At 39.5% G+C, this 15,984-nt stretch overlaps 1 protein-coding gene across 3 annotated transcripts in view; it reads left to right on the top strand.

The window, feature by feature from the left end:
* Positions 1 to 4,192: 4,192 nt before the first annotated feature.
* LOC308630862 (uncharacterized protein) overlaps positions 4,193 to 15,984 on the top strand; it is a gene marked incomplete at its 5' end in the record, with an annotated part of 46,055 nt that continues 34,263 nt past the window's right edge. The window contains 5 exons of one of the 3 annotated variants that reach the window (XM_081261657.1): positions 6,206 to 6,246; positions 8,094 to 8,175; positions 9,953 to 10,035; positions 11,221 to 11,308; positions 11,696 to 11,767. In XM_081261657.1, coding sequence (XP_081117783.1) covers positions 6,206 to 6,246; positions 8,094 to 8,175; positions 9,953 to 10,035; positions 11,221 to 11,308; positions 11,696 to 11,767 — 366 coding nt within the window. Of the gene's footprint in view, positions 4,336 to 6,167; positions 6,247 to 8,093; positions 8,176 to 9,952; positions 10,036 to 11,220; positions 11,309 to 11,695; positions 11,768 to 15,984 lie in introns of those variants that run through there. The other 2 variants (XM_081261658.1, XM_081261659.1) reach the window with 2 other exon arrangements.

Genomic DNA, 15,984 nt, shown 5'->3' with positions numbered 1-15,984 from the left:
TGTGCAAAATCATAAGAGACCCACACCTAGACACATTATAATGAAGATGCCCAACATACAGAATAAGGAGAGAATTTTAAAAGCTACAAGAGAAAGGAAGCAGATTACATTTAGGGGTAAACCAATCAGGATAACACCCATAGCACAAGAATTAATATCTAGAATCAACAAATGGGACTTGCTCAAACTAAAAAGTTTTTTCTCAGCAAGAGAAACAATAAGAGAGGTAAATAGGGAGCCTACATCATGGGAACAAATCTTTACTCCTCACACTTCAGATAGAGCCCTAATATCCAGAGTATATAAAGAACTCAAAAAATTAGACAATAAGATAACAAATAACCCAATCAACAAATGGGCCAAGGACCTAAACAGACACTTCTCAGAGGAGGACATACAATCAATCAACAAGTACATGAAAAAATGCTCACCATCGCTAGCAGTCAGAGAAATGCAAATCAAAACCACCCTAAGATATCATCTCACTCCAGTAAGATTGGCAGCCATTATGAAGTCAAACAACAACAAGTGCTGGCGAGGATATGGGGAAAAGGGTACACTTGTACATTGTTGGTGGGACTGCAAATTGGTGCAGCCAATTTGGAAAGCAGTATGGAGATTTCTTGGAAAGCTGGGAATGGAACCACCATTTGACCCAGGTATTCCCCTTCTCGGTCTATTCCCTAAAGACCTAAAAAGAGCATGCTACAGGGACACTGCTACATCGATGTTCATAGCAGCACAATTCACAATAGCAAGACTGTGGAAGCAACCTAGATGCCCTTCAATAGACGAATGGATAAAAAAAATGTGGCATTTATACACAATGGAGTATTACTCTGCATTAAAAAATGACAAAATTATAGAATTTGGAGGGAAATGGATGGCATTAGAGCAGATTATGCTAAGTGAAGCTAGCCAATCCCTAGAAAACAAATGCCAAATGTCTTCTTTGATATAAGGAGAGTAACTAAGAACAGAGTAGGGAAGAAGAGCATGAGAAGATGACTAACATTAAACAGGGATGAGAGGTGGGAGGGAAAGGGAGAGAGAAGGGAAATTGCTTGCAAATGGAAGGAGACCCTCAGGGTTATACAAAATTACATACAAGAGGAAGTGAGGGGAAAGGGGAAAATAATACAAGGGGGAGAAATGAATTACAGTAGAGGGGGTAGAGAGAGAAGAGGGGAGGGGAGGGGAGGGGAGGGGAGGGGAGGGGGGATAGTAGAGGATAGGAAAGGCAGCAGAATACAACAGACATGAGTATGTCAATATGTAAATCAGTGGAAGTGTAACTGATGTGATTCTGCAATCTGTATACGGGGTAAAAATGGGAGTTCATAACCCACTTGAATCAAAGGGTGAAATATGATATATCAAGAACTATGTAATGTTTTGAACAACCAATAAAAAAAATTTATACAGACAAAAAAAATAAAAATAAAACAAAAGAAGTTTAAACATAAAAACACATACCTGGAAGTTCTTTTGAAATGGAAAAGAACCAAAGCAATGCCATTTTGTTCTGACCTGACTCCATTTTATGCTTGTTTAACATGTTTTCCTTTCAGCTTCCCGACAGCTGTATCTATGTTGAAGTACAGAAGGATCTTGACCTGATTATGACCCTGAAGTACAACAAAAATATGTAATTAAAACAAGTCTCTCATGTAATCAAAATATGTCTCAACAAGGTCTTTTCTGCGTATCACAGCGGAGGGAGGGCTGGCATGTACATACCTACAGGTGCCTCAAGTGTCCTGTGGTTTTGCCTTTATAAACTCCGTCTAAAATTCAGGTTCTGGGATTTGAGGTGCTAGCCTGCTCCCAACTGCTTGCCTAGCATGCTCATTACAGGACCTTTTTCCTCTTTCAGTTTGGCTCAATATGTGTGGGTGGTCTGTAATAGCACTCTGTAACACTTTGACTCCGCCCTCATCCACACAGTAGCTTCATCCTCTGACTGGCACTAAGTTGGCTCTCAATTGCTGGGTGTCCTATCTAGTATAATAATGATGGGAGAAAGAGTGGTCCATCTCTTTCTTATGCCTTTATAAATAAGTGAAGAAAACTTGCTCCCAAGCTAAAGATTAGAGCAACTGCAATAATGAAGCATCACCTAGGATATCCCTGATTGTCACATCAACCTGATTTGTATACCAGGGCCCATGGAGAAATTTCTTAAAGAATAGGGTAGTTCAGCCTTCCCTGCCACCTGCATCCAGCACAGACGACTAACTAAGGTCATTCAGGGAAAATTCCCAAGGTATTAATAATAAAACACAGACACACAATTTACCTTTAAACCAAGCTCCGGGACAGGTCCTCTGCCCTCGGCCTCAAGCTCTCCAAATGGGAGAGGGAGCATGCTTTGTGGACTTTTATTAGAAGGGACTCTAAATTCTTAGGAATTCCCATCCAATGAAGGTCAAGGGGGGTAGGGTTACAAGGACAGGGGAGGTAACTGAATCCCTGGGGATGTGGGAAGGCATGAAGACACAGTCGCTGGAACCCTAGAAGACCAGGCTATCCAGATGCCACACCAGTCAGCAGGGGAGTCAGACAACAGTCATGTCCTAGTTTGGCTTCCCACACTTACCCTCAGAGAGTCTTAGCTTACTGTTCTTGGGACTTTTTAAAGTTCCTCACTGATACAAATATGATCTTGATAATCTCACAGCTCTGGGTCCTCCAGACTTGCCCAGGTGTGCCCAGACATGCCTAAATCCAAGGGTGAACACAGTCTTAACCTTGTTACCCTAGAATGACTAATCTCTTGTGTTCACAGAGAAGTTTTACTAAATCACGTCTGTGTGTTGTTTTTTTTTTTAATGCCAAAAATACTATGCCCACATGGGTTACTTTACTTTACACAGTCTGTGCATGCAGCCCATCCCTTACCAAATACAAATACCCAAATTACTATCATCTGGCTATAGGGAGGAGACTGTCTTTTCTGCACCAATCTTGGATCCATGGCTGAAGCCCTTCAAGCAAAAGGTAGAGAGAGAAAGGCATGCAGATTTTTTTTAAATTCAAGTTTTACATGACATAGGAGCTTTCATAAGCATTGAGACAGCAATAGAAATAAGATCTTCACTCTGACCTTTCCTCTTTCTTCTCTCTCCACGCACAGGCCATGAGACCTAGCAGGATTTTCTAAACTTCCCCTGCAGCAGATCCTCAGACACTCATGTGAGAGGTAACCCCCCTGATCTGGAGGAAAGGAGCCAAAGACACAGAGACACAGAGAAGCATCTGAACAAACAGGCTTTTTAAGTTTCCCATTTGATTATCATGAGATCATACCCCCTGGGGCTCATAATACACAATGATAGTCTACCTTTATCAAAACTAAAGATAAAAAAAAGTACACAAGATAAGTTTCTTCAGGTCTTCATTTCATTCTTCAGGCTCCCATGTCATGTAAAACTTATAGTAAATCAATTTGAATGTTTCCTTTTGTTAGTCTGTGTATTGTTAGAGAGCTTTCAGCCATGAACCCAGCGATGGCAGAGGAAAAGATATTTTTCCTCTCCTACATAACCAAGAGAGTCAGTGGAGAGAAGTAAAAATGAGGATTAAGCAGTACTGATATCAGACACCCAGCCCTAGGTTAGGCACAGCAGCAAGCTCAGCCTCTGTCCAGCAGTGTAGAAGAGACACTTACAAACCAAGGTCAGGAATTAGGATTTTTGTTCTAAAAGGAATGGGAAACCCTCTGCAGACTCTATGCAAGGGGCAAAGGTTTAAGATAAAGAGGAAAGTGTGGGTCCACCCAGCAAGAGGGGAGGTGATGGCTAGACCCACGTGACGGCTCCTAGGACTGTCACTGCTCTGCATCTGGAGTCACTGACTAGAATCACCCTTCTTTGGGGGTGCTTCCTTAGAGCCCTGTATGTACGAAGAAGCCCATGTTTCACTGGCCTCTCCAGTAATCCTTGCTTGGATTGCAGACTTCTATGTCTGCAGCCAGATGCTATAAAAAACCCTGGGGGGAGTGGACTCCTCGAATCTTCTGGCATTGACTTGCTTTTCATATTAATCATTTAGATGACACATAAGCCTACTCAGGTAAAAAGATACTTGAACTTCAGGTCAGGATCACAATCCTGTCTCCAGTCTATGAGCGCCTCCCCCACTTTCAGGGTGTGTGTGTGGTGGTGGGGGGGGAGTTTTAAAGCCATTAGTTTCATTCAGTCATAGTTTCCTAGCAACCAGGAAAAATCATCTGTTTTCCCGATGTCTGTGGGCACCAGCCCACGCCTGCTGCTGATGCTCACGTTTGCCTCCAAAGCAGAGAAAGAACAAAAGCACTGCAGTCCGCTCCAGTGGGTGAGAGATTCTTGAAGGGGACTTTGTTAAGATCCAGGCACCTGATAGAACACAGCAGGAGAGGCGTATCACAGCGGAGGGAGGGCTGGCATGTACATACATTCCTTGGTAGCCCTACAGAATATGGGGGCTGTGACTTCTGGGGGGGGTTGTGCCTATGAAAGAACGAAAGCCTGAGGCAGCTGACATCTTTCCAGTACCTCTTTTGCGTGTGTTTGCAGCCCTTGGTCTTGTTTTCTTTGAAGTTCCACAGACAAAAAAGAGGGGTGGTGGGCAAAATCCAAATCTAACTGAATAATCTTTACAAATGTCCCTCTCTCAACTAGGCTTGGCTGCTAAATGCATTAAGTTACTATATTCTATAGTTAGAAGGAAACTTCCCATCGTTCAATGTTTTGCAGAGGAAGAAATATGAAAACACAGAGAGGCAAATTCATCTGTTCACGGTGACACAGCTAGTTGGTGGCCTCATAGTTTCTCCTGACCTCCAGCCTAGTAGTTTGGGAGTGGGAGATGCTCATAATTTTAATACTTAAGCCTTTTTATATTATGCCACCTTGAATAGAGGGAGAGGTTCTAACAGTAACTCAGAGATGCAAATTTTATAATTTATAACTCTGAAATTCAAATGTTAAATCTTTTACTTTTTAAGCTTTAAAGTTAATTAAGCCCACTTCCTGTGAAGGAATTGAGATAGGACAAATAATATCCTATGAACAAATATCCTATGAACACACACACACACACACATATAAATATATTTATATTTGCTGCTGGCAGCATGCAGGGATTGACTCACCAGATGGTGGAGGCTGGGTCAGTTCACATTCACAATCTGATGGGGGAGATGAGCCTGCTGGAAACTTGGGAAGAGCTGCAGTTAGAATGCAAAGACCACCTGCTAGCAGAATTCCTTCCTGCTGAGGGGGGTGGGGTGTAAATCTTATTCTTTTAGACTTTCAAGTCCTTCACTTAATGAGGGAGGTCAGGCCCACTCCCCTTATGAAGGATAATGCTTTTCTCAAAGCCCACCTATTTAAATGTCAATCTCACCCAACCCCCCAAAAATAACCACTTTCACTGAAACATCTAGAATAATGTGTGATCAAATATTTGGGCAGAGTAGCCCAAACAGGTTGACACATAAAATGAACCACCACAATGTACTTCAAATCATTTTAAAGATTTTGGATTCAACTTTAGTGATAAACTTGATTCCCATTTATAATTCTCCCTTGGTACCCATTCAATAGTGATGAGATTGTATAAACTCCTTTTAGTGACTTTAGGCTACTTTTGACCCAATCTCCTGATCTTTCATTTCTGGTTCAGTCAGGCTGGGAATTGAAAACACCTTAGCCACAATCACATGGTTTTTCAAGGACCTCCTGGCCATAGGTTATGGACAGGTTTCAAGAAAACTCCATTAGGAGCCATCATGCTAGGGTGAGCACCCTGAAGTCACTAATGTTGACACACACAGAAAACCTCCAACAGATTCAGATCACAAGCCATCAAGGTTTGCGTGATTCTGGCAAAATAGTCAATTACTTGCTGGCTTATTGTAAGGATAAGTACATGATAAGTGTAAGGAAAACTTGGAAGGAATGCATGTTGTCAGATAAATACAAGGTACAGTGCACTTGCCTTCAGACAGCTTTCTGACCCAGCCTGCTGGACAAGAGGCACATTCTCAATCCATTCCAGAATCTGGGACTCCATGACTGGTATTTGGAGAGACAGCATCCCTAATTCAAATTCTCTCTGATTTGCTGCTGTAGTTTCTAGGCTCTGAGAGGCGGATCTTCCCAAAAGACATCAGGTGCAGTGTAAGCTGCAGGTACTGGCTCAGCTGGATAAGCCTTTAATCATGGAAAGAAGGCTTGTAAAAAAGGAAATGAAAAAGCTCCTGTAAGTATGACTGAGAATAACTTTTATGACACTTGGCATTTGGTGGGCTGTCACAGAAGGTTGGATGTTGGCAGGCGGGTAAAAAGCTAAGGAAGACTCTATTCCTGCACTACAGGAGAAAGCCAGAGATGATCTGGCCTGTCTCCTGCCAGAGAGATCTCAAATGTAGTGCAAAGCGGGATGCTGAATCTCTCAGGAGGATGTTTCTGCTGGCAACATGCAGATTGGAGGTGTCCCCATTCTACAGCCTGGGAGCAAAGCAGGGCACAGTATGCACCAACGAAAGGGGCTGGCCCTGCTGGTAAAAGATATAGGAGAGATTCCTGAAAAATGTATCTAAGGATCCAGCATTTAAACTGCAGCCTCTGCAGCATTTATTGTCAGCCTTATCGACCAAATAATTTATTTCCTTTATCTTGACAACTGATTTAAAAAAAAAAAGGTGGGGGGGGGGACCGAAAACATCAAGTCAGCATGAAATTTTTTTTCCCTCTTCTGTAGATTTTCTTTGACTTGGTACTTAACAAATGTTGGTGGAAAAATCACAGACCATGTAAGAAGCTAGGAAAAGATTATATTCTATTTCATATGTATTATAGGCACAACAATAAAAATCCCTTTTCATCAGATGTTATCCCAGACCCCATCAAATGTCCTTTCTCTGCCTACTAAGTTAACTATCTTTTACTACATCCTTCAGAAATGCTGGAACATGCCATGTGTGAATTTTCATACATTTACTTTTATGTGTTTGGAGGCTAATACAATAATAAATAAGCCACAATCAAGAATGCTGACTCTCGGGGCTGGGATACTGAGTGGTTCAGTGATGTAGCGTTTGAAGCCCTGGGTTCAATCCTCAGAACCACATATAAATACATAAAATAAAAGTTCATCTACAACTAAAAAAAAATTAAAAACAAAGGATGCTGACTCCTCTACATATATCTGAATAATGGAATTTCAAAATTGACATAATTTTAGATTCAAAGAATAGATTTAGACTTCTTGGAAGGTAACTTGGAATATTACAGCAAAAATTCAAGAATATTATCAATCTAGAAAAGTTAAGGACTCAGAAGAAAGCTTTAAAAGCAAGAAACAAACTTACCCTCCACACAGTGGAGGGTCCAAATATCCCAGTATGGTAAATAGACAACCAGAACTGACCTTATATAAAAAGGTAAGGTTTTTGGATATCAATCTTGAAGCCACCAGAGTGTTTTTCCTGAATCCAGTTCCTCTCTCCGACTTTCCCACAATAGAACCCATTTCTTTTCTTTTCCCATGGTGCTTAGTCTACCCTCCTTTTATTAAGTTATGGTTAGAAAAGAATCTAACAAGAATACACTAACATGGAATTACTAAAAAGTTTTCACGCATAATTCCTTCTAAGGGCAATTGAATTCCACTGCAGAAAGATTAGCATAAAAGAATACATTCTTTTAGCACTTTATATATCTGGAATTTACCAGCTTTGGATGTTCTGCCTGAATTTAGCGTGAACTGAAAAGGAATCTTCACATGAAATAGTGGGTCTCAACTCTACTTTTGCAAGAAACTTTGTGTGTGGGTATTTGGTATGCTTGTGCTTTGTTGTAAATCCTGTTCCCATGAGTTTAATTTCAGATAAATGTGATTGAAGTTAATTATGGTTAGGCCTTTTAAACCTGCAGCATGGCAAGACTACTGTGTAAATTGAAAATGAATATTAAGGCAGCTACCAGGTCATCGGCCACTTCTGCTGTATCTCAGTCTGGGAGGGAAGATTTGGGAAGAAAGTCTCTGTTGGCAGACTGAATCCTGAGTCACCCACAATGGTTCAATGCTGCTCTCTTGCTTTTAAGGGGAGATTATATTGGCATCAGACTTCGGGAAAATGAATTTGACCCAAAAGGAAGAAGGCAACCCACCTTTCTAGATGATATGGTAAAGAAAGGCATGCTGACGCGGCTCACATTTGTGTTCTATGTGTATTAAGAGGGCAGAACCAGGATTGAGGTTATGGAGTGAATGGGGCGCGCGCACACACACACATCCTCTTCCTCATTTTCCTCATCCTAACATTGTCCGTACGATCATTTTGACCCACTAAACTGAAAGCAAAAACAGGATGAGAAAATAAAAGTCCTATTAGGGGAGAAAAGATGAAAAAGCAAGTGAGTGCAAGGTAAAATGTTGCATTCAAGATATTAAAAAGTTCTTGACAAAATTAGCTACGATGTAGTTCTCAAAAAGACTCATTTCCTCATCATCTGCATGATAAGGGGGTGGGGGACAAACCAAATCAATGTATAATCCTAAAATCCCTTGTGTTATTCAAATTGAAACCCAGATCCAAGTTAGGTTCTCAAAGTTCATGACACAGAAATTAGAAAGATTTAATCCAAGAGAAATTAGTAGAAAGTTCTAATCCAAGAGAAATTCATATTCCCCCAGCTTTTCCTCTGCTCATTTGCTACCTTTACACTAAGAAAGAAGAAAGAATCTCTTTTCCCTGCCCCTCTTCCTCCAACTCTGATTAAAGCAATGTTCACTGACTTTTCAAATACTCCTTGGAGCAGAGTTTAGTCTGATTCTCTCTGGACACATATTGAACAGAGAAATTACATAGATTAGAACTGTGCTTCTCAAACTTTAATGAGGTCTTATTGTTGCCATGTTGTTTTGATTTGGGACGCCTGGGCCAGTCTGAGAATTTACATCTCTAATGAGCATATAAACAAGCCAATGCTGCTGATCCAGGTTTCCGACCCTGGGTTAGGTTGCAAAACTGAGCACTATCCAATTTTCCCTCTTTATTTATTTAGATTCACATTTCAGTTTGGTTCAGTGCCTGGAAGAAATAATTCTATTGTTTGGAGAATGTTAGAACCTTAGAGCCCATTTAAAATAAACAAAATCAAAATCAACTTTCCCTTTTCTTTTGGGATGAGAAGGAGAGATAAATGGTATACTCACTAAACAAAAACTCTTAGAAATTACCAGGGAAAAGCCATTGTTAGAATATAAATGAGCATTCAAATTGTCCCTCAGCTTTAAGCAGTATGTGTGACTCTGCGTGTCCCTTGATCAGGTCCACCGCCAATCCTTTGCTCATGTTGGTCCCTCCACTGGGATGTCCCTCTGGGAAACTGTCCTCATCCTTCAAGCTCTTTTTGAGAAAGCTCCCTCTCTGAAACCATCTACCTGCACCACCTGCCCAGGTAGACACAAGAGTCTCTGCCTCCAAGTTCCCACAGCACTTCCCCTATACCCTGGAAGCACATTTCTGATGTCACCCAGAATCAGAAGTTCTCTGTGGCCTCTTCCCCTACTCTTACCTTTTTCTATTTTAAAACTTAAGGAAATTGAGGCCCAGAGAGCATCAGTCACTCACTCCAAGGATAGACTATGAGTTGTTGGCAATACCCAGATTTGAACTCAGATTCCCTGATTCATGGGTTGATATTCTTTCCACTAATCTAGTCTTTCTTTTTGGAACCACACGAATCAAATTATTGCTCTAGTGGAAGATAAATTTACTGTCTGAAGATCCTGAAGTATTTCTGGCTGAGCATCGGGTTATGAGGCTTAGCTAATAATCCTTCCCCTTTTGGACATGACAAAATAGAGCAGGCTTAGCAGTGCCATTGTCGCTGGGCCCAGGGAGTCCCGTGGTCAGTGTCTCAGCCTTCTCCTTTGCTGTCTGTGCTCCCTCTTCCAGGCACACTATGACTTGGCCATCAGCGTTGCTTTGCAATGGCTGGATCACTCCGAAGATTTAACTTGGCTGAAGTGGGAAGAAGTGTAAGTTGTAGTACATTTGTTGTTGTTTAACATCTGACTTGGATTAATGGTGCAGGGAGTTCCAGCTCTATCTGGCATCTTACACCCATAGGCACTCTGATTTGAGGATACTCCAGGGTAACTATCCCCCTTCAACTAGAAACCTGAAAAAAAAACATCTTTGTCAACTTAATAAAGTCAGAGATGTGTTTACATATTTTGCATTTCTACCAATTGGTTTCTATCGGATTAAAAAAATTTTCTTGCATAAACATCCCACCGAAAAACATGACCCATGCGTTTTTGTGTACAAGCTGTGATTTTCAAAATGATCAATTTGGTGGGTGAAAACTGCAATCTTTTCCTAAGGACTGTCAAACCCAATCTCTGGAGAGTTTAAACAGATAGGTACCTGAGCCAAGCTGCTTGAATCATGAAATAATTTCCTTTCCAGGATTATTAGCATTTTCTTCCACATGTAGTGTCAGACAGGCACTTGGTTGATAAGAGAGGGAACTAACAAGGTCAGGATGAAGTAGTCTATTCCAGAAACCAGTTATTTTTTTCTGTCCCTAGGCCTTGGACTATACATCTGGATGGAATGTAGCAGCTCGATTTGGTTGTAATAATCAGAAAATTCAGTTTGAACAAACTTAAGAGAGAAAAAACAAGTTGCCTCTGTCAGAGATCTGTAGACAAGTCTGTGCTTGGCATAGTTTCATACAAAACTCAGTTGATGTCCCTGGGACCTGCCTCTTGCCCCATTTGCTCTGGGTGGACAGGGCAGGGGATATACTGACTAGCTTAGTCCACAGTGCTCTTTCCATTCTTGGATTCTAGGGGAGTGGTTGGTCTTCCTAGAGGCACATAAGCTTGCAGTGGGGTTAGGCAGTTCACCACAAGCAAATTACCACAATCAGGAAAAAGGATACTGAAGCCAGCAACATCTGCCACAATGGCCAGTCTGCCAGTGTTTGATAGCTATGAAGACATGAATAAAGAGGACAAATTCATCATCAACATTGGAAGATTAAAAATTCAAAGTGGTATTACTGACAGAGGATTAATCACATTGATTTTTTTTATCAATAAGTGGGTAGCACATAGCCAATGCAGATTACTTATGGATTATTATCACAGACTTAGCGAGTGTCATGAGGAATACAAATAAATCTTCAACTCTTATTTATTTATATTCCTTCTTAGGAAAATGCCTCTTCATGATCGACCCAGATATCCAAACCACAGAGAAAGAGAAGCAATGATTTTATCATCTTATGCTGGAATCTTAATGGTAAGGAAAATAACACTGCATGTATTAGTATCTTATATCCACTATGCAAATTTATATGTTATTGTGCATATATGTTATTTTTTGATAAATGTTTAGCATCTACTAATAGCAAATGTTTCCTTTTTAATGACATCATAAAAAAGATGTTGACTTCTATACTGTACTGCAAGAACATTTATTTAAGAAACAACAACAAAAAAATAAGAATGAGAGACATAACTAATTGGTATCGGGAAGACTGACTTATTCATTTATTCGAAAGTTAGTTATTTAGTGACTATGACACCACATATGGTACTAGACAAACAAGCTCTGATAGCTTTGTTTTGTAATAAAATAAAAGCCAAGATATGACAACACCTTGATATTGCTGTTTTTATTTAACAGAACAGTATCCCAATTGAGGAAGTCTTTAAAATTTATGGGGCTGATTCTTCTGCCAATTCTGGTACTACCAAGGTAAGGGTAATTTGGGACTATCAATAGAGGGGAGATTGAAAGAGAGATTACTTAGCTAATACATTTATAATGATGTATTTTCAGGCAGCAGTAATGAAATAACTGTTTTATATCTAAATGCACAAAACCACATTTTTTGAGGAACATGTTTGTAAAATGCTTTTAAACATAGGTTTACACAGTTATAACAAGTTTATTTTGCATAAGGCCTGGAAGGGCAACAAGTAGAGCACCAGACCTGGACTCCAGATTCTGCTTCGTTTCTGCCTGATTTTCCCCTCTTGCCTTTTGTAACATACATCTGCTAAGCCACGTTCTCTGTGATGAACTATGTCAGCTGGAGCTAGGACTCCATCTTCAAGGCACATTCCCCAGACACAGGAGCTCATTTACTGCCACCACCTGTCCCTTTCCCACAAGACTCCTGAGATTCCTCGGAAGTCACCAGTAATGCAAGCACGAGGGAAGGACAGGGAATCCAGAGACCAGGTCTGAGCTCTGACTCTACCACTACAGAGCTGAACAGGCCCCTTTCCCTCCTTGGGTCTCCATATACTGAGCTTTAAAAAGAGAGAGAGAGAGAGAGGGCTGGGGAAGTGGCTCAAGCGGTAGCGTGCTCGCCTGGCATGCGTGCGGCCCGGGTTCGATCCTCAGCACCACATACAAACAAGGATGTTGTGTCCGCTGAGAACTAAAAAAATAAATAAATATTAAAAATTCAAAATAAAAATAAAAAGAGAGAGAGTATTCTGAATGATCCTTAGGCCAGTTCGGTGTTTGCCAGTTATGGATGTATGACTATTCAGTTTGAATTTAAGTACTGACTGCTGTTAGAGGTGACCTAGAATTGCTTTAGCTCTAAATACCTCTGGAGGAAGGAAGAGGAAATGGAAGAATGTCATTGAGGGGCCTGTAGCAGGAGGGAAGGAAGCAGGAGGGAAGGATAGGAAATGGAAAGACCGTGGAATGAATCTGACATAACTTTCTTTTGTACATTTATGAATACACCATAGTGAATCTCACCATCATGTACATCCACAAGACGGGGGTCCTAATCTAATTACAATAAAATATATTCCATGCTTGTATAATGATATAAAAATGGATTCTGCTGTCATGAATAACTAAGAAGAACCAACTTTTTTTTTTTTATTAAAAGAGTCCCATTCTTATGGATGTACATGGTGAGGGGATTCACTGTGTTGTTTTCATATGTACTTGGGAAAATTATGTCAAATTCATTCCATTGTCTTTCCTTCACTTATCCCCCATCTCTTCCCTCCATTCCCCATTGTCTAATCTAGTGAACTTCTATTCTTCCCCTCACTACCCCACTTTACTTTGGGCAAGCTTCAATCTATCAGAGAAAACATTCGACTTTAGGTTTTTTGGAATCGGCTTACTTCACTTAGCATAATAGTCTCAGATTCATTTATTGACTGGCAAATACCATAAAATCATTCTTCTTTGTGGCTGAGTAATACTCCATTGCATATACATACCACATTTTCTTTATCTATTCATCTATTGAAGAGCCCTTAGATTGGTTCCTTAGCTTAGCTATTGTGAATTGAGCTGCTACACACATTGATGTGGCTGCATTACTGTAGTATGCTGATTTTAAGTCATTTGAGTATATACTAAGGAGTGGGATAGCTGGGTCAAGTGGTAGTTCTATTCTTAGTTTTTTGAGGACTCTCCATACTGATTCAGTATGATTCAGTATTCACACTGAGTGATTGCCCCAATTTGCAGCCCCACAGCAATGTATGGATGTAGCTTTCCCCCCACATTCTTGCCAACATTTATTGGTACTTGTATTCTTGATAATTGCCATTCTGACTAGAGTGAGATGGAATTTCAATGTAGTTTTAATTTGCATTTCTCTAATTGCTAGAAATGTTGAACTTTTAAAATATATTTGTTGACCATTCATATTTCTTATTCTGTAAAATGTCTGTTCAGTTCCTTTGCCCATTTATTTATTTGGTTGTGTTGTTGTTGTTATTGCTATTATTATTTTGGTGTTAGGTTTTTTGAGTTCTTTATATATCCTGGAAATTAATGCTTTATCTCAGGTGCAGGTGGCAATTATTTTCTCCCATTCTGTAGGCTCTCTATTTATGATCTTGATTGTTTCCTTTACTGTGGAGAAGCTTTTTAGTTTAATGCCATCCCCTTTATTTATTATTGATTTTTCTTCTTGCACTTTAGGGGTCGTATTAAGGAATTCAGTTCCTATGCTGTTATGTTATAGTGTTGGGCCTAACTTTTCTTCTAGTATATGCAGGGTTTCTGGTTTAATTCCTAGGTCCTTGATCCACTTGGAGCTGACTTTTGTGCAGGGTTAGAGATAGAGGCTAAATTTCAGTCTACTACACATGGATTTCCAGTTTTCTTAGCACCATTTGTTGAAGAGGCTATCTTTTCTCCAATGTATGTTATTGCTTATATAATTGGTACCTTTGCCTAATATTAGGTAACTGTATTTATGTGGGTTTGTTCCTGGGTTTGTTCCTGTTTGTTTCTGTTCCATTGGTTTTCATGTCTGTTTTGGTGCCAATACCATGATGTTTTTGTTACTATAGCTCTATAGTATAATTTTAGGTCTGGTATTATGATGCCTCCTGCTTCACTTTTCTCAATAAGGATTGCTTTGGCTATTCTGGGCCTCTTGTTTTTCCAAATGAATTTCATGACTGCTTTTCCTATTTCCATGAAGAACATCATTGGAATTTTGATGGGAATTGCATTGAATCTGTTTAGTGCTTTGGGTAGTATGGCCATTTTGATGATATTAATTCTCACTGTCCAAGAATGTGGAAGGTCTTTCCATCTTCTAAGGTTTTCCTCAATTTCTTTCTTTAATTTTTTTTTTTTTTGTAATTTTCATTGTAGAAGTCTTTCACTTGTTTTGTTACATTGATTCCCATGTATTTTATTTTTTGACACTATTGTGAATGGGATGGTTTTCCTAATTTCTCTTTCAGTGAATTTGTCATTGGAGTAGAGGAACAATTAATTTATAAGTGTTAATTTTGTATCCTGCTACATTGTTGAATTCATTGGTGAGTTCTAGAAGTTTTCTGGTGGAGTTTCTTTCCTTTTCTTTTTTCTTTTTTTGAGTCTTCTGAATAGACTCATGCACTTGGTAAAGAGAGCTAGTTTTAACTCTTCTTTTCTTATTTGTATCCCTTTTATTTCATTCTTTTGCCTAATTGCTCTGTCTAGAGATTCGAGGACTACATTAATATAAGTGGTGAAAGTGGATATCCCTGTCTAGTTCCTGTTTTTAGAGGAAATACTTTCAGTTTCTCCCCATTTATAATGATGGGCTTGAGCTTGTCGCATATAGCTTTTACAACGTTGAGGTATGATCCTTTTATCTCTATTTTTTTCTAGTGTTTTAAGCAAGAAAGATATTTTATTTTGTCAAATGCCTTTTCTGCATCTATTGAGATAATCATGTGATTCTTGTCCTTTAGTCTATTGGTGTGATGAATTACATTTATTGATTTCCATGTGTTGAACCAACCTTGTATCCCTAGAATGAACCCCACTTGATCATGGTGCACTATCTTTTTAATGTCTTTTTGTATGTGATTTGCCAGTATTTTATTGAGAATTTTTGCATGTATATTCATCAGAGATGTTGGTCTGAAGTTTTCTTTCCTTGAAGTGTCTTTATCTAGTTTTGGTATCAGGGTGATACTAGCTTCATAGAATGAGTTTGGAAGGGTTCCCCCTTTTCGTGAAATAATTTGAGGAGAATTGATATTAGTCCTTCTTTAAAGGTTTGATAGAATTCAGCTGAGAATCCATCTGGCCCTGGGCTTTTCTTTGTGGTAGGCTTTTGGTGACTTCTTCAATCTCATTACTTAAAATTGACCTGTTTAAATTTTCTATATCATCCAGTTCAATTTCAGGTCATATGTCTTTAGGAATTTATTGATGTCTTCAAGATTTTCTAGCTTATTGGAGTATAGGTTTTCAAAATAACTTCCTATTATCATATTTCAATAGTGTTTGTGGTGATATTTTCACAACAGGCTTTAGTAATTTGCATTTTTCTTTGACTTTTCATTTCTGTCTTAACATTTGGAAATTTTCTGTTATTATGTCATTGAAATTGTGCATTGCATTGGTTTGTACTTCAGAGCCTTCAATGTGCATTGCATTGGTTTGTACTTCAGAGCCTTCATCTACCCCTAGGAATA

This window comes from Spermophilus citellus, assembly GCF_964194105.1.
Source record: "Spermophilus citellus genome assembly, chromosome: 11".
Lineage (NCBI taxonomy): Eukaryota > Metazoa > Chordata > Mammalia > Rodentia > Sciuridae > Spermophilus > Spermophilus citellus.
The sequence above is the reverse complement of the archived record's forward strand: the minus strand, read 5'-3'. Positions and strand labels throughout refer to the sequence as shown.